This window comes from Panthera pardus, unplaced genomic scaffold (genome assembly GCF_024362965.1).
Source record: "Panthera pardus isolate Hobbes unplaced genomic scaffold, ASM2436296v1 HiC_scaffold_12, whole genome shotgun sequence".
Lineage (NCBI taxonomy): Eukaryota > Metazoa > Chordata > Mammalia > Carnivora > Felidae > Panthera > Panthera pardus.
Genome location: NW_026526677.1, coordinates 105,180,147 through 105,207,252, shown reverse-complemented (window position 1 = coordinate 105,207,252; position 27,106 = coordinate 105,180,147). Strand labels below are relative to the sequence as shown.

Sequence of the window (27,106 nt, the reverse complement as noted above, 5' to 3'; positions counted from 1 at the left end):
CATCTGAAAGAGGCTCCAGGCTCTGAGCTGTCAGCACAGAGCCTGACGCGGGGGTCGAACCCACGGACCGCGAGATCATGACCTGAGCCGAAGTCAGATGCCCAACCGACTGAGCCACCCAGGCGCCCCGTCCTTTCTTTTATTAATGTGATGTATCACATTGATTGATTTGCGGATATTGAACCAGCCCTGCATTCCAGGTATAAATCCCACTTGATCATGGTGAATAATTCTTTTAATGCATTGTTAAATCCAGTTGGTTAGTATCTCATTGAGAATTTTTACATCCATGTTCATCAGGAAAATTGGGTCTATAGCTCTCCTTTTTAGTGGGGTCTTTGTCTGGTTTTGGAATCAAGGTAATGCAGGTCTCCTAGACAGAGTCTGAAAGTTTTCCTTCCATTTCTATTTTTTGGAACAGCTTCAAAAGAACAGGAGTTAACTCTTGTTTAAATGTTTGGTACAACTCCCCTGGAAAGCCATCTGGCCCTGGACTCTGGTTTTTTGGGGGAGATTTTTTATTACTAATTCAATTTCTTTATTGGTTATGGGTCTGTTCAAATTCTCAACTTCTTCCTGGTTCAGTTTTGGTAGTGTATATGTTTCTAGGCATTTGTCCATTTCTTCCAGATTTCCCAATTTATTGGCATATAATTGCTCATAATATCCTCTTATTATTGTATTTCTGCTGTGTTGGTTGTGCTCTCTCCTCTATTATTATTTATTTGGGTCCTTTTTCTTTCCAAACTGGCTAGGGGGTTATCAATTTTGTTAGTTCTTTCCAAGAACCGGCTCCTGGTTTCACTGATCTGTTCTTTTTTTCCCCCCCAAAGCATTGATTTTTGCCATAATCTTTATTATTGCCAGTCTTCTACTGGTTTAGGGATTTATTTGCTCTTCTTTCTCCAGCTCTTTAAGGTGTAGACCTTTCTTCCTTCTTAAGAAAGACCTGTACAGCTATATACTTCCCTCTTATGACCGCCTTTGCTGGATCCCAGAGGTTTTGGGCTGTTGTGTTACTTTCATTGCCTTCCATATACTTTTTAATTTCCTTTTTAATTTCTTGGTTAACTCATTTTCTTCAGTAGGATTTTTTAACCTCTAGGTATTTGTTGTCTTTCCAAATGTTTTCTTGTGGTTGATTTCGAGTTTCATGACACTGTGGTCTGAAAATATGCCCGGTATGATCCTGATCTTTTTGAATTTGTTGAGACCTGATTTGACCCAGTATGTGATCTATTCTGGAGGATGTTCCATGTGAACTTGAAAAGAATATGTATTCTGTTGCTTTAGGATAAAATATTCTCAATACAACTGTTAAGTCCATCTGGTCCAGTGTGTCATTGAAAGCCACTGTTTCCTTGATTTTCTGTTTAGATGATCTGTCCATTGCTCTAAGTGAGGTGTTAAAGTCCCGTACTATTATGGTATTATTATCATTGAGTTTATGTTTGTGATTGATTTTTATATTTGGGTCTTCCACGTTGGGAGCATAAGTGTTTACAACTGTTAGATCTTCTTGGTGGGTAGACCTCTTAATTATGATATAATGTCCTTCATCTCTTTTAACAGTCTTTATTTTAAAATCTAGTCTGATATCAGTATGGCTACTCTGGCTTTCTTTTGGTGACCATTAGCACGATAGATGGTTCTCCATTCCTTACTTTCAATCTGAACGTGACTCTAGGTCTAAAATGGGTCTCTTCTAAAGAGCAAATAGATCTTGTTTTCTTATCCATTCTGTTAACCTATGTCTTTTGATTGAAGCATTGAGACCATTGACATTTAGAGTGAGTACCAAAAGATCTGAATTTATTGCCATTGTGTTGCCTGTAAAGCTGGAATTTCTGGTGGTGTTCTCTGGTCCTTTCTAGTGTTTGTTGCTTTTAGTCTTTTTTTTGTTTTGTTTTGTCTCATCTTTTCTCCTCTCAGAGAATCCCCTTAAAATTTCTTGCAGGGCTGGTTTAGTCATCACAAATTCCTGTACTTTTTGTTTGTCTAGGAAACTATCTCTCCTTCTATTTTGAATGACGGCCTTGCTGGATAAAGAATAATGGCTGCATATTTTTCCAATTTAGCACATTGAATATATCCTACCACTCCTTTCAGGCCTGCCAAGTTTCTGTGGATAGGTCTCCTGTGAACCTGATCTGTCTTCCCATACAGGTTAAGGACTTTTTTTCCCTTGTTGTGTAATTCTTTGTGTATTTTGTGAATTTGACTAAGATATGCCTTGTTGATTATTGGTTTTTGTTGAATCTAATGGGAGCTCTCTGTGCTTCTTGGATTTTGATGTCTGTGTCTTTCCTCAGGTTAGGAAAGTTTTCTGCTATGATTTGCTCACATAAAAAACCTTCTACCACTTTTTCTCCCCATTTTCTGGGACTCAAATGATTCGGATGTTATTCCTTTTTAGTGAGTCACTGAGTTAATTCTTGTATCGTGCTCTTTTACCTTACTTCCCCTTTTTTTCAGCTTCATTATTCTCCATAACTTTGTCTTCTATTATCACTGACTCACTGCTCTGCTTCATCCATCATTGCTGCTGTGGCATTCCAAGTGCATCTCAGTGATAGCATTTTTTAATTTCGTCCTGACTAGACTTCACCTCTTATCTCTGCAGAAAGGGATTCTATGCTTTTTTCAACCCCAGCTAGGATGCTTACCATCGTGGTTCTAAATTCTAATTCAGACATCTTGCTTCTACTCATGTTAAGTCCCTGGCTGTCATTTCTTTCTGTTCTTTCTTTTGGGGTGAATTCCTTCATTTTGTCATTTTGGAGGAAGAAAAAGCATAAAAATTAAAAAGATTAAAAACACCACCAAAAAATCAAATGAAAGAAACTAGCTCCTAGGTATAGTTTGGTCTGGGTATTGAAAGAAGCTTGATTGCATAGAGGAAAAAAGGAAAGAAAAGAAAAAAAAAGTAAAAATTGTTTAAAAATTAAGAATATGTATACAATAAAATAGAATTAAATGAATTGGAGAAGGTAAAATAGAATAAAAAATAAATCTGCAAAAAATAGTAAAATTTTTTTTAAATTTATATAAAAATGGAAAATAAAAATGTTTTCTCTTTCTGTATCCAAGAACACACACACACACACACACACACACACACACACACACACAACATATGGACCAGTGAAAAGAATGAAATCTGAATGAAATTACATCCAGATTCCCCTAGAAGTCAAACTATGAAGCACTTTATATTCCGTACCCTAAGCAGGCAGAGGGACTTGTGGTGGTCCTCTAGGGCTTGCTTGGTACAGTTGGGCAGGGCTTGGTGTAGTAGCTCCATTCTCCACTAGGTGGTGCTACTTAGCTTACTGGGGTGGCTCAGTGTGGCACATGTGCCCATGTATGCACATGCGTGGGAGAGGTGAAAATGGCATCACCCAGCTTACCAGTCTCTAGCATCAGAACTCTGTGCTCTACCTGGCTAGCAATCAAGCACCCCTCATTTGTCTCCAGCTTCTGGCAACTCCCTGCTTCTATAGTGTCCATGTCCAAGCCATTAGCCTTCCAGGCAGCAGTGCCCTCATGAATTTTATCTCAGATGGGGCTGTTTCCAAACCCCTCACTTCTGAGGGCCCTGCGGCTTAGACCCTCTCCAACCCTCTAGGGGAGAGTCTCACCAAGAAATGGCCAGATGCCAGGTTGCCCCTGGGAACATTCCTACAATCACGCTGCTATAGACACTCAGAGGTTGTGGCTGGATGCTGGTTTGCCCCAGAATAAGTTTGTGCGTAGCAGCAGCATTTCAGGGATTCTGGTAAACACACAACCTGCATCAGGTTTCACCACACCCTTGTGTTTTTTGTTTCAATACCACAATTGTATTCTCTGAGGTCCACTGGGACCTTTGCCTGTGGTGAGACCGTGCCAAATGCCCTCCTTGCAGGGTAGCAGGGGAACCGCTTCCCTCCGTGTGGCTCACAGACCCCTCAGACCTCGCTGCCTGCTCCTGGGGATTTGCTCTTCCCACCAGGGAACAGCCAGGTATTGGGCTGTGGGATTCCCAATGCTGCTCTGTCCTGTATAGAGTCCTAATGATATTGAAACCCTCTCCTTCCTCCTTTCTCCCTTTCTTGTTCAGGCACTTATGGGTGCTTCGACTTTCTCTCCAGCTTTCAGGGGACTGTTTTTCCTGTACTCTCCCCCTTCCCCTTTCTCTGTCCTCTGTCCACAAATACCACTCCCTACCCTCCACGGCTTCTCTCTCACCCTCTCACCTCTCCACACTGCATACCTGCTGAGTTCTTTGGCTCAAGTTATGCAGATTGTTGTTAACCTTCAGATCTATTTTCTAGGTGTGCAAAATGGTTTGATGCTGATCTAGCTGCATTTCAGGGATAAGAAAAGCCAAGAACTTCCATGCTCTTCCGCCAACTTGACACCCTCCTCAACAGGTCTTGAAACCATCCTAGGAAACCCTAGGTTTCCATTTCTATCAGTTAATCTCTTTCAGCGTACCTTATTTATTACACTCCTCACAATTTTTAATTATACATTTATTTGTTGGCTAACTTGTTTATTTTCTATCCTCCACACCCTCCACCAAAGATTTCTGGGACCAAGTCTGTTTTATTTACCAACAGTACAGTGTCTGGCATATAGTAAGTGCTGAAGAAAAAATGTTGAATGGATGGATGAATGGAAAGCAGGGAGGCAGCAAGATAGAAAGAAGAGAGTGACACAGGGATTTTATACAAATGAGACCTGACTTCAGTTCGGTTCAGCCACCAGTGACTGAGCACCATGTCAAACAATGGGTTAGAAAAACAATAGTGGACAAAAGATTGCTACTCTCAACAGGGAATTTAAACTCCAATCATCTGTGTGGTTTGCAATAACCATGTTGCCAAGGCCAAACATGGGTCTGACTTGGAAACATCAAGAGATCCACAAAGCATCTGATTGTGCCATGCTTCATCAGGGTACAATCCTAAGAAATTCAGCATCAAATTCTATCACGTGTTCAAGAAGTAAGAAGGCCTTTCTAGTTAAGCCTGAAACACAAAACTATATAAAAGATGGTGACTCTATATAAGTAGAAGCTAAGAAGAATCTATCATCAGAGATTGGTATTGGGGGAAAAAAAACCTTATTAGAAGATGAATCTTCTTTTCTCCTGCAGAATCTGCTTGTAGTCTTTAAGAGCACTGTCTACCTTTCATATCTACAGCCACTACTATCTTCTAGAAGATGAATAAACAGTCAATCTACACACCTCTGTATGTGTATAATGATTTTTTTTTTTTTACACTCAAAGACAAGTTGGCTTGAATTCTTCACTTCTAACACTATAGCTGCTGTTCTAAATTTCTTACCATCAACAGTTTTAATATGTTAAGCACGACTGGGTCATTTTGAACTGTTTTAGTGTTGCTGGAAAAAGGGAAATCAAATTGGTTATTTGCCTTTGTGAAAGAAAAGAGCAGTTGAGCACTGGAATAATGTGTGCGTGTACACTCACAGACCTGGAAACAAAGATCAGACTGAAATACAAATGAGAACAAAACTAATGTCTATCAAAACTCCTACAACAATGTCTGTAATGATGTGAAACGCCAAAGTATTGCCCTAGGGAAGCACAGGAAGCATAATTTAGGGAGACACAAAATACGTGCCTCAGTCATGGAAGCCGACTTCCCCTCTCCCAGTGAGAAAGTCACTCAACCAATTCAAGGATGAAACAGACGTGGACAAAGCAATTGCCTGAATAGCATAATTAGCTGACAGCTCAGAATGTTTTCTAATTCAATTACCAGCCCTATTTATCAGGGCCAGGCCACGCTCTGCCATGGAGATTTCAATCTGCCCTTGCTGACGTCAATGGAAGACTGCCTGACAGTTCAAAAGGCATAAATGAAATGCTGGGTCAATTTTTCACGTTAAAAACAAAACGTCCTAGTCCTCAGATTTTCTCTTTTATTTTTATCTATCCATCCATCCATCCAAACATCAATATCCCCGTGAACCTATAGTCTAAATACATCACCAGTTCTTTTTTAAAGCTGGCTTCCTCTCTTGGTCTCCATCTCTTGCTCTCCTGCACTCAGTTCATATTTCAGTGACTGATTTTCTGCAGTAGAGTGGGCCGTTCACAGCTATCTCTAGTTCTGAAGAGATCTCAGAATCCCATCAAGGTTTAATTTTAGCCACCCTCAACCTACAGTCCCATATCAAGCAATTTAAGAGCTTATCAAAAAGCTGGTATGCATCAAAAATGTAACAGTTCTGGGGCACCTGGGTGGCTCAGTTGGTTAAGCGTCTGACTTTGGCTCAGGTCATGATCTCACAGTTTGTGAGGTCGAGCCCTGCGTCTGGCTCTGGGCTGACAGCACAGAGCCTGGAGCCTGCTTCAGACTGTCTCCCTGTCTCTCTGCCCGTACCCCACTCACACTCTGTCTGTCTCTCTCAAAAATAAGTATTTTTTTTAAATGTGACAGTTCTTTGATACTCTTAAGTAGGAAATGGGTTGAGGGACACTAATGTTTAGTCAGTACTGCGGAGTAGACATGTATCTCTTTTCCCAATAAGAGAGATGGACACAGGAGTTATGTGCTGGGTGCCATACTCCACTAGAACACCAGTCTCTTGAAGACAGAACTTCATCTAAGTGCTCAGTCTCCAGTTTTTAGGATGGTACCACAGAAAGAACTCAGTAAATCCTCTTCTGTGGGTGAAAGAATGACTATGCCCTGCCTCTTAAATGTGAGCATCTACTCTCACTTCCCTCACTTCAGGAAATATTCATCTTCTAAAAGAAAAAGCAATTATCAAAAGTAATACAAAGCTTTTTTTTTCTCTTCTCTTCCCAAACAATTCAGTCCTAAAGACATCAGATTGGTCTCTACAAAGCAGGAACCTATAGTAGGAGGGTGGGGGAGGGCAGAAGCTATGATGGCCCATGGGATGTTCCAGCACAACTGACATGTAGAGGGCATCCATATTAGCAAAGAAAACATTAATGCAAAAGGTCAAGTAACCTCTCCAGGTCTCTGTTAATGTAAGATTTACTGAATGAAACTTTATTTCCAGCAGGCATGTCCAACAGACCCTTGACACTCAATAAATAGATATATTCCCAGTTGCAACCTCCAAAGATCCCTATCATGATCTGCAAGTTCACTGAGACACAAAGTGTACTCACAGCACTTCAAGACTGGTGTACAACTGATTCATGGCCCTGGTCGGTCACTTGACATAATACCATAACCTCTTGATAGTCACCTTTAAACAAAAATTCAGAATGAGGGGACTGAGAAAGAACTAGTATTAGGCAACTGGCCATTTTCTGACCTTTAGTCCCACCAAGGTGCTGGGAAAATGCTCTACACTCATCTGTTTTCTGTTTGATGGCTACTTAGATATGAAGGCATTATATGCTACACGCACCATTCTTGTGCAGAAGACACTACACAGCGTTCAAAAATGTTTCTGTGTCTCCTCTTTGGACCTCCTTTGGGCTATTTCTACGTGAGAACTAGTAGGTAACATTGGAAGCCACTTTAGGTAGAGGATTATTCCAGGGATGCAAAGATGGTTCAATATTCACAAATCAATCAATGTGATATACCACATCACCAAAATGAAAAAAGCACATGATCATCTCTATAGTTGCTGAGAAAGCAACTGATAAAATTCGACATCCAATCATGATGAAAACTCCCAACAAAGTAGGTTTAGAGATAAAAATCCTTTGTCACAATGAAGGCCATATATGAAGACCCCACTGCAAGGCGGAGGCCCACGTGGGACTGTTGCTCAGCAGGCCCGACCTGGCTTTAGGCCCAGGGCCTCCCAGCCGGGGATTCGGCACCTGCACCCACGCAGCCGCTGCCAGCCCTCGAGGTGCACTGCGGCCCCCACTGCAGCATTCTACCTGGGTGGCTGGGCGGTCCGTGGGCAGCAGCGAGGCCACGCTGACCGACTATGGAGGAGCAGCAGAGCACAATGAGCTGGAGGCTCTCGAGTCCATCCACCCTGACTCCTTTCACAGGCAAGGGTCTCTCAGCTACCCCCTCAAGCCCCAGTTCTGTTCATGTTCTCTCTCACCAGCAGTACAGCTGTGCTGTGAGGACAGGAAGGGGATGAGTGAAGAGCAGCTTGAGAGTGTCATTAACCAGTAGTATCAGAAAATCCACCCAGTTTCACCATTACTCTGACATCTGAGGCCTGAGAAAATGAAGAAACTGTCCAGGCTACTCCTCAAGTTAACATACAGTTAAAAATACCTAGATGAAGCCCCTCTATGAAATAATCTCCCAAGAAAATCTACAAGACAATGATGGCTCAGACATTTTAACACAATTAGCATTACAGGCAGAAGGAAACTATGGTATGGTGATGATCTTTAGGGACAGCTGTGTGAGAAAAACTAAATGAAACAGATCAAATAAAAACCAGAAGAGGGGCGCCAGTGGGGCTCATTTAGTTAAGCATCTGACTCTTGATTTTGGCTCCGGTCATGGTCTCATGGCTCATGGGCTCCAGCCCCGCATTGGGCTCAGTACTGACCATGCAGTGCCTGCTTGGGATATTCTCGCGCTCTCTCTCTCTCTCTGCCCCTGCCCAGTTCACATATGCTCCCTCTCTCAAAATAAATAAACATTTAAAAAGAAACTGGAAGAGAAGAAACAAAACAGAAAAAGAAGCAGACAAAGCTGAAAGGCAATTATTTCATGGCACTCCTGTTACAAATGAGAAGTTGGAAGGCCAAGTTTGATGCAGAACTCTTAGAAATTAAAAAGAAATGAATGCAAGAAGGAGAATGAGCAGGAAAGAATAAATTAAGTGGGAAACAGCTATGTGAAACACTGAAACAGATCATCATCTTGACACATCTGATACCCAGTTTTCAGAAGATGCTGCAAGCAGTAGACGCGGATGAACCTCGCAGGAAATGGAGGACTTGGAGCCAGAGGATGACAAGGATGACTCAGACTACAATCGTGCTGACCCAGAAGACACTGATCTGACAGACGAGTGGACTATCCCTAACTGCAGAGAGCCCAGACTACCACAGCATCTGTGGCTGTGCTGAGGTGTTGATCTTTTACTCTGAGAAAAAATACTTTTCAAGAGAATATTCATCTGATAGCTCTCATCATTCAGCTTAATAAACTGACCTTAAAGTTCAACAAAAAAAAAAGAGAGAGAGAAAGAAGAAAAAAAAAAAAAAACCCCACAGCTAATATCACTCTCAGTGGTGAAAAACAGAGCCTTTCCTCTAAGATCATGAACAAGACAAGAATGTCCACTCTCACCACTTTTATTCAACACAGTACTGGAAGTCCCAGCCACAGCAACCAGACAAGAAAAATAAAAGGCATCCAAATTGGTAAGGAAGAGGTAAAACTTTCACCATTTGCAGGTGACATGATACTGTACACAGAAAATCCTAACAACTCTGCCAAGAAACTACTAGAGTAATAAATAAGTTCAGTAAAGTGGCTGGATATAAAATTAATACCCAGAAATCTATAGCATTGCTATACACTAATAAAAATAGCAGAAAGAGAAATTAAGAAAATAACAGCATTTACAACTGCATCAAAAATAATAAAATACCTAGGAATAAACTTAGTCAAGGAGAAAAAGACTTACATCCAAAAAACTATAAAACCGTGATCAAAGAAACTGAAGAGGATACAAACAAATGGAAATATCTACTAGGTTCATGTATTGGAAGAATTAACACTGTTAAAATGTCCATACTACCCAAAGCAATTTACAGATTCAATGCAATCCCTATCAAAATGCTAACAGCATTTTTCATAGAATTAGAACAAATAATCCTTAAATTTGTATGGAACCACAAATGACCCCAAATAGTCAAAGCAATCTTGATAAAGAAAAACAAAAGTGGAGTAATCAAAATTCCAGACTTCAAGTTACACTACAAAGTTCCAGTAATCAAAACAGTATGGTACTGGCACAAAAACAGACACACAGATCAATGGAACTGAATAGAAAACCCAGAAATAAACCCACGCTTATACAGTCAATCTTTGGCAAAGGAGTCAAGAAAATACAATGGGGAAAAGACAGTCTCTTCAACAAATGATGCTGAGAAAATTGGATACATATATGCAAAAAGAGGAAGCGGGACCACTCTCTCACGTCATACACAAAAATAAACTCACCATGGATTAAATATCTAAATCTGAGACGTGAAACTATGAAAATCCTAGAAGAGAGCACAGGCAGTAATTTCTCTGATATCAGCTGTAGTAACATTTTTCTAGATAGGTCTCCTGAGGCAAGGGAAACAAAAACAAAAATAAACTATCAGGACTACAGTAAAATAAAAAGCTTTTGCACAGCAAAGGAAATCATCAACAAAACAAAAGGGCAACCTATGGAATGGGAGAAGATGTTTGTTAATGATATATCTGATAAGGAGTTAATATCCCAAATATATAAAAAACTCATATAACTAAACATAAAAAAAAAAATTTTTAAAAGGGGCAGAGGACCTGAATAAATATTTTCCAAAGATGACATCCAGATGGCTAAAAGACACAGGAAAATATGCTCAACATCACCCATCATCGGGGAAATGCCTTATCAAACCACAATGACATGTCACCTCACACCAGTCAGAATGGCTAAAATAAAAAACACTAAAAACAAGTGTTGGCAAGGATGTGGAGAAAAAGAGATCATTATGCACTGTTGGTGGGAAAGTAAAGTGGTGCAGCCACTGTGGAAAATAGTATGGAGGTTCCTCAAAAAATTAAAAATAGAAATACCATATGATCCAGTAATTCCACTACTGGGTATTTACCCAAAGAAAACAAAAACACTAATTCAAAAAGACAGATGCACCCCTAAGTTTACTATAGCATGGTTTACAATAGCCAGGATATGCAAGCAGCCCAGGTGTCCATTGACAAATGAATGGATGAAGAACATGTGTTGCATATATACACAAGGGAATATTATTCAGCCATAAAAATGAAATCTTGCCAGGGCACCTGGGTGGCTCAGTTGGTTGAGCATCTGACTCTTGATTTCAGCTCAGGTCATGATCCCAGGGTCATGGGATTGAGTCCCACATCAGGCTCTGAGCGGAGTATAGAGCCTGCTTAAGATTCATTCTCTCTCCTACTTCCCCTCTACCCCATTCACATGCTCTAATTAAAAAAAAAAAAAAAAAAAGTAAACTTCAATGAAATCTTGCCATTTCTGATGACATGAATAGAGCCAGAGGGTATAATGCTAAACAAATAAGTCAGTCAGAGAAAGACAAATACCCCATGATTTCTCTTATGTGGAAGTTCAAAAACAAATGAACAAAGGAAAAGAGAGAGAGACACAACCCAAGAAATAAACTCTTAACACTATCCAGAACACACTGATGGTTACCAGAGGGGAGGTGGGGGATGGGTCAAATAGGTGCTGGGGACTAAGAGCATACTTACTGTGATGAGCAATGAGTCATATATAGAATTACTGAATCACAATCATATTGTGCATTTTTGAAAGTAATCTAACACCATGTGTTAACTATACTGGAATTAAAATTAATTTCATTTTTAAAAAGAGATGTGGATTTACACAATGGACTATGTTACACAGCCACAAAAAAAGGAGGAGACTGTTCCATTTGAGACAACATGGATGGACCCAGGGGGTACTATGCTAAGTGAAGTAAGTCAGAATGAGAAAGACAAATAACATATGATTTCGCTTATATGAGCAATCTAAAAAATAAAACAAATGAATAAACAAAAAGCAGAATCTGACCTATAAATATGGAGAATAAACTGATGGATGCCAGAGGGAAGGTGGGTAAAGGGGATAGGCAAAACGAGTGAAGCTGAGTGGGAGATACAGGATTCCAGTTATGGAATAAACAAGTCACAGGAATAAAAGGCACAATATAAGGATACAGTCAATGACATTGTAATAGTGATGTATGGTGACAGATGGCAGTTTCACCTGTGGTCAAAGTAGAAATAACGTATGACCTTATCCAAGTGTGAACTTGTACACCTGAAAACTAATGTAACATTGTGTGCCAAATCAAACTAAAAAAAAAAGAAAAAGAAAATGAAATTCATCAAATAATGGATAAATATTTTTCTGAGACCTTACTATGTGCTAGGAGTTACAGAGATTCAGTAAGAGTTGTGGTTTCTAACTCTCAAGGAACTCAGAGTTAAGACCTCTGATGAGACCAGCTGCTTGGTCTAAGCCAGTTAAAAGCAGTGGCAGTCCTGAAAGACTGTATATACTTTTCAAATCTGAGAGTCTCTATAGTATGGACTTGGAGCACCGATGGTCTGTACACAGTCTCTTTCTAGAGAACGAATTTCACAACAACGGGAAGCACACTCTCCGACCTTCAGAAATACACACACACACACACACACACACACACACACACACACACACACACAGGTTTGTCCTTCTTAAAATGTCAGCAGATCTCAATGATAAACAGCTCAAGACTACAATGAGGAAAATGCTGCTGTGTTCTGAAACCAAAGCTAGCCTGGAGTAGCTCTGCCAGATCAAAGTCTCAGCTAAGTATCTGGGAGAAGATAACACAAAACCAAACAAAAAGGAAAGGCCAAGAACTGATAAAGAAACAAAAAGTATTGAGAACAATGAACTACCAAGAATCACACAAGTTCAGAAACTCTGATCTCTTCTTCCTTACGATTTCTCAGTATTCTTGACATAGATGAAGGAGCTGGAGGTACGACCATGATTGATGGGTGGGGAAAAGACCAGAGCACTTCAGTTACTGCCTGGGAGGAAGAACTAATTCTACCCCAAGGACTTGAACATCATCTGAAGCATGTCAAAGTGTTGGCCTGAAACCAAATTCTGCCATAGGGTGTAGTCTCCCTTTCCATCTGGGTAACACAAAGCTGCAGATGAACAGCCTGCTGGGCTATTTTGTGCACCACAGGTCTCTTCTACAAGACATCTCCTTTAAAAAGCAAAATTTCAGGGGCGCCTGGGTGGCGCAGTCGGTTAAGCGTCCGACTTCAGCCAGGTCACGATCTCGCGGTCCGTGAGTTCGAGCCCCGCGTCAGGCTCTGAGCCCCGCGTCAGGCGCAGGGCTGATGGCTCGGAGCCTGGAGCCTGTTTCCGATTCTGTGTCTCCCTCTCTCTGCCCCTCCCCCGTTCATGCTCTGTCTCTCTCTGTCCCAAAAATAAATAAAAAACGTTGAAAAAAAAATTTAAAAAAAAAAAAAAAAAAAAAAGCAAAATTTCAAAAACTATTCAATTTGGATGAAGAATGGCATCAAAAGAGCTGTGATGGTTTTAAAACACGTCCATAAATCCTTTGATATTTCTCCCATCAATAGGGAAAGTCTAATTCCTCTCCCCTCAAACTTGGGTTATTGGAATGGCTTGCTGTCTATGAACAGAATGAGACAAGAGTGATACACTGTATGAATTCCAAGACTAGGTCATCAAAAACGTTATATCTCTTGAGATACTAGCTTTTGGAAGCCAGCCACCATGCTGTGAAGAAGCGTGGGCCACATGGTGAAGCCACATGTAGATGTCCTGGCCAACAGCCCAAGCTGAGATCTAGCCAGCATCAACTGCTAGACATGTGAGAAGGCCTTCCCAACGCCTCCATCCAGCCCGAACCACCGTCTGATGGCCAATGCATAAAGAACTCTGAGCAGCTGAAGAACTGTCTGGCTGAGCCCAGTCAACTCCAGAACATGAGAGAAAACAATAATCAGTAAGTGCTATTCTTTCATACTGCTAAGCTTAGGATGATTTGTTACACCACCACAACTAGAACAAGGGCTTCCAACTAATTTGCCCTTTGCAGTGATTCTCTATGATCTCCCAGAAATAAACAGTTCTGCTTATGCTGGGGTTAGGGACAGAGGACACCATGGCTGCCATCAACCAGACTACCACACAGGACCAAAATGGATACAGGTGTCATGGCCTCTTCAGGCCTCAGGGCTGCTGTATTCACTTCTACTTGGAGGCTAAAAGAAGACTCATAGTCTCAGTAAACAATCTCCACAACAGGTAAAGCTCAGTGGCCACTGAGAATCCTGTGCTGGGCATTGAAAGAACACACACAGCAGAGGCTATCAGGACTAGGGAAGGCCCCTCTCCTACCGGGCCCGAGGGGGTTAACTTTCAACTCCCGACTTGCATCTCTTCTTCTAGAACTATACATTCGCAGGGCTTTGAAATCCTGCCCTTTTTAAGTCTCCCCAAATTATCCCAGCCCCTCATCAGGCAAACCTAAAATTCAGTTAGATGAGGCTAACACATCCAAAACAAGGAAGAAGGAAATCTCATAATCCAAAAACCAAAGGTTTCAAGCAAAGCAGCCAGACAAAAGGGACCTATAACAAAGGAGGAAAGTGTGGGTGGAAAGCAGCCGCGTGAAGCAGTGACAGGGCCTCCCAGCTTGTTTCTAAAGCCACACACAGGCAGGCCCTGGTGTGCAGGAGGCCAGCTCCAACATCCTGGAGAGGCACTTCCCACCAGACTCCTACACCACGCTTAGGAGGAACCCACCATTGAGCCGGTAGTTTACAACACTCTCCCTTCACTCCTCTCTGGGGAATCTCAGAGTAGGCATTACATCCACCCACTTGTCGAGCTATTTTATACAAGCAGCAATTATATCATGCTTCAAAGAAGGAAAAAAAATCCTCTCTTATTTTAGCAAGTATGTAATATGAGATGGCCATAGAGTAACAAATGTGTCTGGTTTAAAAAGTGATCTTGTTGACTAGTTTAGATTCCATATCCTAGGAGTCAGAGAAGCCTTATAAAACTAGCCAGACGCAGACATGGCCAACTCAGGGAGAGGAGAGGAAGGCACAGCTTGGTACCAGCTGTAAGCAAGGCGGGGGGACAATAGAAATGGTTAAGATCTTAGGCCTGGGTCCCATCTCAGACTAACAGGTTCTGGGATCTCTAGGCCTCTCATAAAGCAGAGAAGCAGCCTGTTGGTAAAGAATGGACATCTGGACTGGCATTCGCCCAAACGGGCTAAGCACATTTAGTCCTCTTTATGGAGTCATTCTTCACTAGCCCAACAGTAAAGGCCTTACTTCTCTTCCAACAATTTCCATGGAAAACAAGCCCATGTAGTCACAGATACTGAGAATGTCTAAATGTATACCAGTCACCATATCGTTCTAATCATCTTTAAGCTACCTCCCCCTGGAGCTGAGTCTCCACCCAGGAGGGTATTCTGATGTGCCTGTACGGTCTTCAAACTACCCAGGCTGTTTCCCTTGCAGATGGCTGAGACCTAACCTAGGCTACAATACCAAGGAGGGTCAGCAGATTAAGTCAAATAACTTAATTATGGGAAAATCCACAGTAAACATGAATATGGGGCAAAGGAACCATACATGCTCCATTCCTCATCCTGCTTTTTGGGGCAAGCCCTGTATTCCGGTCACACTAAATAAACCGTATGTCTTGATCTGCCCAGGACAGGACACCTTTAATTTTCAAGAGCATTTGGATTTGGATGATCTATTATAGATCACTTTACCTAAAAGCCAATTTAAGCCAGTGAAAGAGGTCAATTAAATTTTTCTTGACTAAACCCTCAGGCGCTTCATCCAAAAGGCTTCTTTTTTATCTTTCCACTTGCGCTTGTGATTTCTTCTCCGTGAATTATGGAAGTGGTGCTGCCCTCTTTACCACTGGTACAAATCCTCCTTTTCCTTTAAGCCTCAGCTCAGGAACCACATCCTCCGGGAAGCTTCTCAGTATACTCCTACCTCCACAGACAGGCCTCTCCTTTCTTAGAAGGTCTAGCGTTACAACCTGGTACCTTTCTATGGTCTTAATACTATTTTCAAGTTGTTTTTGCGTGTATAACTACACAAGTTGTAAGTTATTTAAAGGGCAAAATCTGTGTCTAATTACTTCTTTCACATCCCTTAAAAAATCTAGCTCTGTGACAGAGACATACTGTCTCCTGATTTCCAAACCTGCCTAACCAGCTGGCTCTGAGTCTCCAGGTGCCTCCTTCTGCTGACTCCTTCTCCCATAGTGCCCTGAACTCTCCTTTAAAGCAGCTAACACAGGTTGTAATTATATATTGATCTGGATGGTTTTTTGTTCAATGGTAGCCTCCCTGTTATATTGTAAGGTGTGTGTACTGTTTGTCACTATATACCTAAGATCCATGACAGTGCCTGGCAGTGTTTAAAAAATATCTGATTGGATGCATGTCAGATGACCAGACAGACAGATGGATAACGGAAGAAAGAAACAATTGATCTCAAACTATAAATATAAAGGAAGCAGATTTCAGTTTTAGGGACTTAAACATCTAAGATAATCTTACATTTCTAAAAGATCACCTGGCAGTAGGTCACAGACTTATTAAAACCTCCCTTCCTCAGAAAGAGCTAGAGAACAGTTAGGCCTACAGCCCCATCCAGTCTAGGGTCTAAGACACGAGTGGCCATTTGGTGCAGATGGTACTGTACTTCTCCTTGCTACAGAAATTGCTCCCATACACAAACCACGGTCTCAAGCAGCAGAAGAGGAAATGTAACATCCCCAGTGAACAGGTGGGAAGGCATCCAGGATCAAGGTCCTACAAGCATTTCAGACACCACCTCAGCGCGTTATCTCTGGGGCCCACAGCCTCTGACAGTCCAACTTATTGTCCCAAGTCAGCAACATGAGATGTCATGGTGTTGACAGTTATAAATTGCTGTGGCAAAACTAGGCTGTGGGATCCCACTGTTTTTGCGGTTAGATCAATGTATATTGGGAAGTGCTGTCTAAGAGAGAATAATCAGCATAATTTTGGAACACTATACTGCCTGCTAATTAATGGAAAGGCCTGACATTTACATAATGCTTTAGAATTTACAAATACTTTCATATTTGCGCTCTCAATTGATCCTTACTACACCCCCATAAAGTAGCGGGCAGCCAGGATTAAATGCACCTGTCCTCTGACCCCTTGCTCTTTCACCACACTCTGCACACCTTCAAGTGAACTGTACCTTTTCAGTTCTTAAACCAACAGATTTTCTTCTTTTTCAGCATATCATCATGAAGAGAATGCCAATTTATGGGAAATGAGTACAATTTATGGGAAGTGAAAAACCCCAGAAGGCATTCCCCAGTCAGCCCCCTCCCTCCCCCTGCACTAGCGGTGTGATGGGTGAGCTGGGCAGGCTTGCGGAGGGGAAATGAAGCAGCAGCAGGGACCCACCCACCACCCACCAACAGGAGAAACGAGATGCCCTATCAGCTTAAGGTCTGTCTCTCCAGCAAGTTGTGCTCAAACTTGCAAAACCTTCTGCTCGGGGACCAGCCCAGCCAGAGCAAGCAATCCCCAACAATGACTAGGACTGCGCTTCTAATACAGCAAAGGAAAATGTTAAAAGCTTGATAGAGGCCACTGGGGAAAGCTGCGTGATACTGGGAAAAATTCTGACCTCATCTTCCAGACACTATATATCTCCTGAGTCTATCAGTCCTCGGCAGTCGAGTTCACACCCTCGCTGCCTCTCATCTAGCCAACCAGAATAGTCTCCTATCCTGTTTCTGTGCCTCCAACTTTCCCTCCTTCCAGTCCGCCACCCACACTATCACCAATGCAATCCTCACGTCACCTCCTCTTGGGATCTTCCTCAGCCTCTCCCACCCGAGCCTTTTTGGAATTGCCCATCCCTTCTACGCCTCCATGGCACTTCTCTGGTGTAGTGTTTCTCCCCAGATGTACCAAAGTCCCCAAGGCAGCCGTCTTCTCTGCACACAGTCTCAAATCTAGGATGCACAAGGTGTGTGATAAATGTTTATCAAATTGAACCGATTATGCTTTATTTCTGCCCTTAACATTGAGCTTGTGAGGGAAGCAGAACGCTCAGCGGGGAACAGCAAGCAACGTCTCTGGGAAAGGATGAGGAGGGTGGTGAAGACAGAGGAGCCACAGCACTTGTGTGGCCGTGCAAGTATCTCCAGTCACTGCTCATCACAAGACAGGTGGGGAAGTGACCAACACCTTTTGCTCTTCCCTCAGAAGATTTCAAAGTCTCTAGTGAGAACTGTATGAGCATGGTTTCTTTGCCTTGTCCCGAAGGCTCTCAGTCTATGTGCACCAGCTGCAGGGTGCGTGTGCTATCGAAAGGGGAAATGGGAAAATGGGCACACCTTCTCATGTCAACCCTCAAAACCAAAAGGGAAAAAAAACTTACCTTAAAATACGCCCTTGTCCCATTTGCTACAAACAGAGTTCATTCTGTGGTCAGCGTACTGCTGTCACTATTTGTGAACCACTGAGTGTCCTCTGCTAATGGGAAGGCTGCTGGGAATGCGCTGTCCCCTCCACGCTGGAGATCTTCCCAGGGCCAGATCTCAGGCTGTCACAGTTTTCTCAACTCAAAATAGAAGGCACCACAGCAACCTACCCCAAGTACTGTATCGAATAACAATAACGAAGAACACGTGTGATGCAGAGCGTTCACACCATCACTGCTGCTTCTCCTGCCAGCTCTCTCCCATTACTACTCCAATTCTGACCACATGTGAGTATCAACCCAAGACCCCACCACCTCTCATGGCCCTCCACTCCCTCAGCACCCCCCACCCCTCCTCGCCTAACTTAAGGCCATGACCACTCCCCTACACAAACTCAACTCCCCTGCCCCTTCATGCTTTGCTGAACTTTCTTGGCTAAACTCCAACCCTGCACACAAAAATGTGTGCATAATCATTCACAACAGCATTATTCATGATAGCCAAAAAGTAGAAGCAACCCAAATATCCATCAACTGGGGAAGAGGTAAACAAAATAGTTATATCCATAAATGGAGTAGTATTCAGGCACAAAAAGGGACACCAACTGATGCTTGCTATAACATGAATCAATCTCCAAAACATGCAAAGTCAAAGAAGGCAGATACAGAACCCCACATATTATATAATCCCATTCATATACCCACAACTTGCTAAATTTAGTAATTATTGAGTTGTACACTTAAAGTAGGTGGATTTGATGGTATGTAAATTATCACCAGAGCACCAAAAAGCAACCACAGTGCTTAACTCAGTGCTTAACTCAGGGCTTAACTCAGTGCTTAACTCAGTGCTTAACTCAGTTTAAACTCAGGTGGGTTCTTTACCCCGTCTTCCAATCATACTGTATTTCTCAAGCTCCTTTTGTTTCCTACTCTCAATTATTTCCCTCTCCTCAAATCCTGAACACCTCATCCCCACAAACTCCCTTCTCATCTGATAATCCTACTTCCTATTGCACAGAGAAACCAGAGGCCATCAGAGGAAAGCTGCCAGATACCCATTATCACACCCACCTGCTGCCTATTACTATCCTCTATCTAGCAGCTATGTGTGGCTATTTAAATTAAGATTAAACAAAATTAACAATTCAGTTCCTCATCCACAGTAGTCCCATTTCAAATGCTTAATAGCTGCATATGGCTCGTGGCTCTCATGTTGGCCAGTGTGGATACAGAACATCTCCATCACTGACAGAGACAATCTACCTGCTGCCTGTCTGCTTGAAACATCTTCTCTCACCGGCATCAAGGGCACCTGCTCCACCAATTCCTTCCTTTCTCCTACATGACCAGTTTCCAGGTAAGAGATCATTTCCATCAGTATACAAACATAACTGATTTCCCTCATTTCAAAAAAATAAAAGATGAACAGTTTGGGGTGATGCAAAGGTTTCAAAATAGATAATGGCATTGTCAACAGAAAAGAGAAATAATGACCATGTGACACGATAATGGTGTTAGTTGATGCTACTGCTGTGATCACAGGCCAACACAGAAATGCATCGAACCACCCTTCAATTTACAAAATGTGTAGGTCAATTTTGCAAATATAATTAATACCACTGAATCGTACACTTAAAATGGCAAACTGTAGGGTTTTTGTGTATAATTATGTTACACATATGCCACAATATAAAAAAATCCAAAGGACACAATCCATCATCACTCCCCCTGCAGTGCCCACCACCATTCATAGCCCTATTTCTCTGCTTCCCGTTAGAGCAGAACTCTCCAGAAAACCTCTGTGTTCGCCACCTCCAGGTCTTGTCCTGCTGCTTTTGCTTTGACCCCTAACTTCCAAGTCACCATGCTCTGACCACTCCATCAAAACTGCTTTCATCAGCTGCCGAACCCAACCGACAGTTGTTATTACTCATCTTCATTCATCGGCAGGTTCTGATCACTCTGTCCTCCTAAAAACATCTTCTTCTCTGTTTGAGTCCCAGTCCTGCCTCTCAGGACCTGGTTCTCTACCTTTCACTTTCTGCCTGGGCTCTGCCCACCCCCCCCCCCCCCACCCCAGGGCTCCCTGGACCTCAGCCCACAAACAACCTGACTCCTCCAGCTCAATGCCATGACTCCCTCACCTCAACATTCTGACTCCCCTCTTGTCATTAATTCTCAGGCCCTTCTGAAGAGCCAGACAGGCCCTGTTCTATTTGGTCTCTCTCTTTAAGATCAAGTAAGGCCTGTCCTTTCCTCGACTGAGCCTGGATTGCAAAAACAACAGATATGAACTTCTAGCTCCTTAAAGGACAGAGTCAATCTTCCTAGCAGTGTTATAATACTCAAAGACAGTTGAGGTTGATGGCCAAGAGTAATCCATTGCAAACACTTATTTGCATGGTCTTCAGTGGATGTGTTTTATTTAGATTCTTTTATTTGGATGACACCTGAATAAACTTTGCATGTGGTGCCTAGAAAAAGAGAGCACTGTTTTAGATTTCTCAGGAAACTGGACAAGAATAGATGTGTTTGGGCCCAAATAAAAATAAAATGAAATGATGCCTATTACAGTCAGCCCAAGACTGGAAGTTATTCAATCAAGATTCTAATTTGTACCCTTACTAGTCCTAGTACATCTCTTAGGATTAAAGCCACATACCTAGAAGCATCAAGGAATGGTCTGTAGGCCAAGCTGATCCATTCTTCTCTATTCGATGAGTATTTTGGCTCCCGGGGTGTTTCTCTCATCGTGTCCAAATCCACTAAATAATGGCATTTACTGATGTCAATCTGCAATGAAGAAAGGCCAAGTCTTCATCAGTAATTGCAAAGGTCCTTTCAGGGTAATGGACGTCAATTATAATCCTAAAAATTCCCACAGGGTCTTAGAAGCACAAACATCCAAGTCCTAGGACAATGTTATCTGTGCTGTCTCCACTCAAGATAGGAGTGTTGGGTGCTGGGCTGTTACTGAGGCTTCTAGGGGCAGGAGAGAAATACGCACCCAGACAAATATGTACGTAAGCTTTGGGAGTTCTGACTCTACTTTGGGTGTTAAGTTCCTCTGGCCTCATAGACACTTCTGAAGGCTAGCTTGAGTCCACCACATACTCAAAAAACTCTATTCTTCTGCTATCATTCCCTTCCAATCTATCACCTCTTATCTCAGAGATGGAAAGGCCACCACCTAACCACATATGCTAATATGTGAAACCCTGTCACTGCTGACAGAGACCTGTGAAGTTACCCTACACCTTTTAAGTGGTACAGAAATATCCTATATCATCATCTCCAACATTTCAACACAACTGACAGACATAAGAACTGTCCAGGCAGCAAAAGATCAGTAAAACAATTATCAGAACTGCAAGAGTGGAGAAGATTATGAAAAATACATACTAGTATTAGCCAAACTGCAGTCATCCAGTTGATTACAACTGGATGGATGCTCATAAAAGAATATTAATATATTTCATTTAAAACCATATCAAGGGCAACACCTGGGAGGCTCAGTCAGTTAAGCATCCAACTTCAGAAACTCAGGTCATGATCTCATGGTTCACGAGTTCAAGCCCCACATTGGGCTCTGTGCTGACAGCTAGTAGCCTGGAGCCTGCTTCAGATTCTGTGTGTGTCTCTCTCGCAGCCCCTCCCCTGCTCATACACTGTCTCTCTCTCTCTCAAAAATTAACACTAAAAAATTTTAAATTTTAAAAAGATTTTAAAAAACTGTCTAATGAGTACCAGCTTTCAGTCTGAGATGAATGAAAAAGTCTAGAGAGAGAGTGGAGATGGTCATACAACAATGTGCATGTGCTTAATGCCACTGAATTATATCCTAAAAGTGGTTAAAGTGGTAAATTTTATCACAATAGAAATCTGTTGAAATGATTCATTTCAATCTCAAAAAAATTTTTGACAATACAGCATTAAGCCTTATTCCTAAACACTCACGGCTATAGAGATGTAAAGTCTAAATAAATAATTTATTAATTTGATTAAAATTACTGATATAGTAAATGCAATCTCAAAAATCCCAACAGACTTATTTTGTGAAACTTGACAAGTGGATTCCAAAATGTATAGGGAAATGTACAAGGCAGCCAAGACGCAGTCAGGAAAGAAAAGCAAGGTGGCAGCTTAACTTGCTATACATTTAGAGTAATTAAGACAAGAGGTGTTTAGTGCAGGAATAGATCAACAGACTGATGCAGAAAATAGAGCCTCAAATGGATACAGGCAACATGGACCCTGATTTATGATAGAATGACACCTCAGACCAGTGGGGGAGAGGACAGACTTTTCATTGACTGGTGCTGACACAAATGGACAAACAATGGGGGGAAAAATGCAAATGAACCGTAACTTCACTCCACTCACAAAAATCAATCTCAGATGGATTACAGAACTAAGTAAGGCCAAACTCTAAAGCTCTTGGAAGACAGTATCACAGAATATCTTCAAGAACTTACAGTAAAAGTCTCTTTAGACAAAACCCAAAAAGCATTAATTACCCAAAAAATGGATAAATTTGACTACATTAGAATATCTATTCAAACACACCCTTATGAGAGTGAAGAGATGAGCCAGAAAATGGCAGAAGAAATATGCAACATAAGAAGCCATCAAGGATTCATATCTAGAACATATAAAGAAGACCTGCCAATCAACAAGACAAAGATCACCCAACAGAAAAATGGGCAAATGACTTTAATAGGTACTTCACAGGAAGAAATCTAAATGGCCAAAAACCAATGAACAAGGGCTCAACTTCGTACCAGGAACCAAGGAAATGCAAACCAAAACCACAATGAACAATTACAATACTAAGTGTTGGCCAGAATATGGAGAAATGCTTCATTCTTTGCTGGCAGGAGATCAAGTTGGCACAAGATTTTTAGGAAACTGTTTGGTATAATCTACAAAAATTGAACATATACATTTGCTATGATCCAACATTTGTACACCCAAGTAGTAGACTGAACCATATGAAATCGTTAACATTTCACTATTTAATCCACAAAATTGGTAATTTCACCAGGGTTCAAGCTAACACATTTCCAACAAAAATGCATACATGAAAAGACAATTCAAGAATGCTCAACGTGGCTGTATTTGCAGTTGGCCCAAACTGCAAACAGGCAAACATCCATCAACAGCAAAGTGATAAATTGTAGTATAGTCCTACAATGAAGTACTACAAAGTAATAAAAGAGAACTACAGCTATATGCAACAGCAAGTGTGATTACTAGAAACAAAACATCGAGGGAAAAGATCAAGACACACAAAAAAGGCAGTAGGATTCCAGTATATGATATTGAACAGTCAAAACTTAATCATTTAGGAGTGCGCATACAAAAGTGGTAAATCTAAAGATAAAAACAAGGAAGTTATTACCTTAAAAGTCAGAGAGTCTCTCTGAAGGGGGGTGGGGGTGGGTAGTGATCCAAAGTAATTGCTGGGGGAGGGGAGTTGTGGGTAGGGGCAATGTTCTAGTATTTGACTCTGGTGGAGCTTACATGGGTACCTGGCTCTATTATTATATTACTGATTACTGTACACTTGTGTTTTGTGCACATTTAGGCTCACGGATCATACACAATTGAAGGTTTAAAAAAGTGCTTATAAGAACAACTTGTTCTTCTCTAGAGCCTGCAGTAAACTCTGTCCTTCCCCCACTTCTCACTCACAGTACTGTTCCCTCTCTCCTAGCATTATTTATACGTAAAAGAGACTGCAGTCTCACATCTGTCCCTACATATGCGCTATTCTTCCAGGGGAGAGAAAGCACACTGGGAATTGACGTCAGACCCAATTCCATTCCACACAACTCTAAAAATGATTCTTTGCATAAACACTTCAGGAAGCAGACTTTTTGGTCTCAACACCCACTCTGTAGCTCCCAAGGATTTTAAAAACATGAAACAAGTTTTTAAAAGCTTTGCAAGCACCATGCCTCTGTAATCAAATAGGAGCAGCAAGGGGCAGAGCTCCTAGGGTCTCATGCCAAGACCTCTTTTCGTTAGGGGGTTCTCAGCAGGACATTTCAATACTTGACCTCAGCCTAGCCTTTTCTGGCCAGGCATACTACAGAGGTCTGATTATCTAGATTTGGTTCTGGGTACATGGTCTCGCAGACACCAGGGTAGTAATTAACACCCAACTACACCAGTTAGCTTTACACTCCACTCATCACACAACCCACATGCAAATTACATCTAAAATAAAGTTTTGGGGAAGATACCACTGCAAAATTTTACCAATTGAGGTAACAGTCCATTAAAAAATATGTAGCCTCTTCATCCTTCATGAGAAGCAGCTGCTGAATTTTGTTGTTTTTTTTTCTTGGAAGAAATTAATGAACAACTAATACATATAAGGACAAAGGCTCCCAGCAGAAAATAGATATGATCAAGGGCAAGTTATTAGAGAAGCAATAAGTAATTTAGAAAAGGAGCCCCAACAGACTTCAAACTGTATTACAAAGCTGTAATCATCAAGACAGTATGGTAGTGGCACCAAAACCGACACTCAGATCAACGGAACAGAATAGAGAATCCAATAATGGACCCACAAACATATGGCCAACTAATCTTTGACAAAAGCTGGAAAGAATATCCAATGGAATAAAGACACTCTCTTCACTAAATGGTGCTGGGAAAAATGGACAGCAACATGTAGAAAAATGAACCTGGACCACTTTCTTACCCCATACACAAAAATAAACTCACAAAGGATGAAAGACCTAAAGGTAAGACAGGAAGCCATCAAAATTCTAGAGAAGAAAGCAGGCAAACACCTCTTTGACCTGGGCCACAGCAACTTCTTACTCAACATGTCTCCAGGGGCAAGGGAAAGAAACTAAAGCAAAAATGAACTATTGGGATCTCATCAAAATTAAAAGCTTCTGCACAGCAAAGGAAACGATCAGCAAAACTAAAAGGCAACCGACTGAATGGGAGAAGATATTTACCAATGACATATCAGATAAAGGGTTGGTATCCAAAATCTATAAAGAACTTATCAAACTCAACACCCAAAAGACAAAAAATAATAATAACCCAGTGAAGAAATGGGCAAAAGACATGAACAGACACTTCTCCAAAGAAGATATCTAGATGGCCTACACATGAAAAAATGCTCCACATCACTCATCATCAGAGTAATACAAATCAAAACCACAATGAGATACCACCTCACACCTGTCAGAATGGCTAACATTAACAATTCAGGCAACAACAGATGTTGGCGAGGATGTGGAGAAAGAGGATCTCTTTTGCACTGCTGGTGGGAATGCAAACTGGTGCAGCCACTCTGGAAAACAGTATGGAGGTTCCTCAAAAAACTAAAAATACAACTACCCTATGACCCAGCAATTGCACTACTAGGTATTTATCCAAGGGATACAGGTATGTGGTTTCGAAGGGGCACATGCGCCCCAATGTTTACAGCAGCACTATCGACAATAGCCAAAGTATGGAAAGAACCCAATGTCCATCGGTGGATGAACGGATAAAGAAGATGTGGTGTATATATATATATATATATATATATATATATATATATATATATATACAATGGAGTATTACTTGGCAATCAAAAACAATGAAATCTTGCCATTTGCAACTACGTGGATGGAACTAGAGGGTATTATGCTAAGCGAAATTAGTCAGAGAAAGATAAATATCATATGACTTCACTCATATGAGGACTTTAAGAGACAAAACAGATGAATATAAGAGAAGGGAAGCAAATATAATAAGAAAACAGAGAGGGGGACAAAACCTAAGAGACTCTTAACTATGGAGAACAAACACAGGGTTACTGGAGGGGTTGTGAGATGGGGGATGGGCTAAGCGGGTAAGGGGTATTAAGGAATCTACTCCTGAAATCATTGTTGCACTGTATGCTAACTAACTTGGATATAAGTTTAAAAAATAAGTAAAAATAAAAATTTATTAATTAATAAGGAAGAAAGAAAGAAAGAAAGAAAGAAAGAAAGAAAGAAAGAAAGAAAGAAAGAAAAAGGAACCCTAACAATCAACAAAATAAAAAGGTAACCGATGGAATGGAAAAAAAATATTTGCAAAGCATGTATCTGATAAGGAATTAACACCCAAAACATGTAAAAACTCCTACAACAGCAAAATAACAATTTGATTTTTAAATTAGCAAAAGACCTGAATGGACACTTTTCCAAAGAAGATGTATCAATGTCCAACAGGTATATGAAAAGGTGCTCAATGTTGCCAATCATTAGGAAAATGCAAATTATAACCATGATGAGATACCACCTCACCTCACATCTATTAGAATGGCTATTATCAAAATGATAAGAGATAAAAACTAGTGACCAGGATGTGGAGAAAAAAGAACTCTTGGGTACTGTTGGTGGGAATGTAAATTGGTACAGCCATTATGGAAAACAGTAAGGAGGTTCCTTAAAAACCTAAAAAAACAATCACAATATGATCCAGCAATCCCACTTTTGGGTATGTTCCTGAAGGAAGTGAAGTCACTCTTTGGAAGAGATACCTGCAACTCCCATGATCACTGCAGCATTCTTCATAACCTCTAAGACATGGAAACAATCTAAATGTTCGTCAATGGATGAAACGTGGTTTGTATGTAACACACACGTATAAAAAAAGAAGGAAAACCCTGTTATTTGTGACAACATGGATTAATCTTGAGGGCATCATACTAAATGAAGTATGCTTGATAGAGAAAGACAAATAGTGTATGATCTCACTTATATGTAGAATCTTAAAAAAATCGAACTCATAGAAACAGTATAATGGTGGCTGGGGTAATGGAGAGATGTTAGTTAAAGGGTACAAATTTCAGCTACAGGATG

The 27,106-nt window shown here is 41.2% G+C and overlaps 1 protein-coding gene across 3 annotated transcripts in view; it reads right to left on the bottom strand.

The window, feature by feature from the left end:
- ALG9 (ALG9 alpha-1,2-mannosyltransferase) overlaps nucleotides 1-27,106 on the bottom strand; it is a 98,053-nt gene that overhangs the window by 10,528 nt on the left and 60,419 nt on the right. For all 3 annotated transcript variants that reach the window (XM_019469193.2, XM_053900514.1, XM_053900515.1), the window contains exon 14: nucleotides 20,908-21,038. In XM_019469193.2, the coding sequence (XP_019324738.2) occupies nucleotides 20,908-21,038 (131 nt within the window). The remainder of the gene's footprint in view (nucleotides 1-20,907; nucleotides 21,039-27,106) is intronic.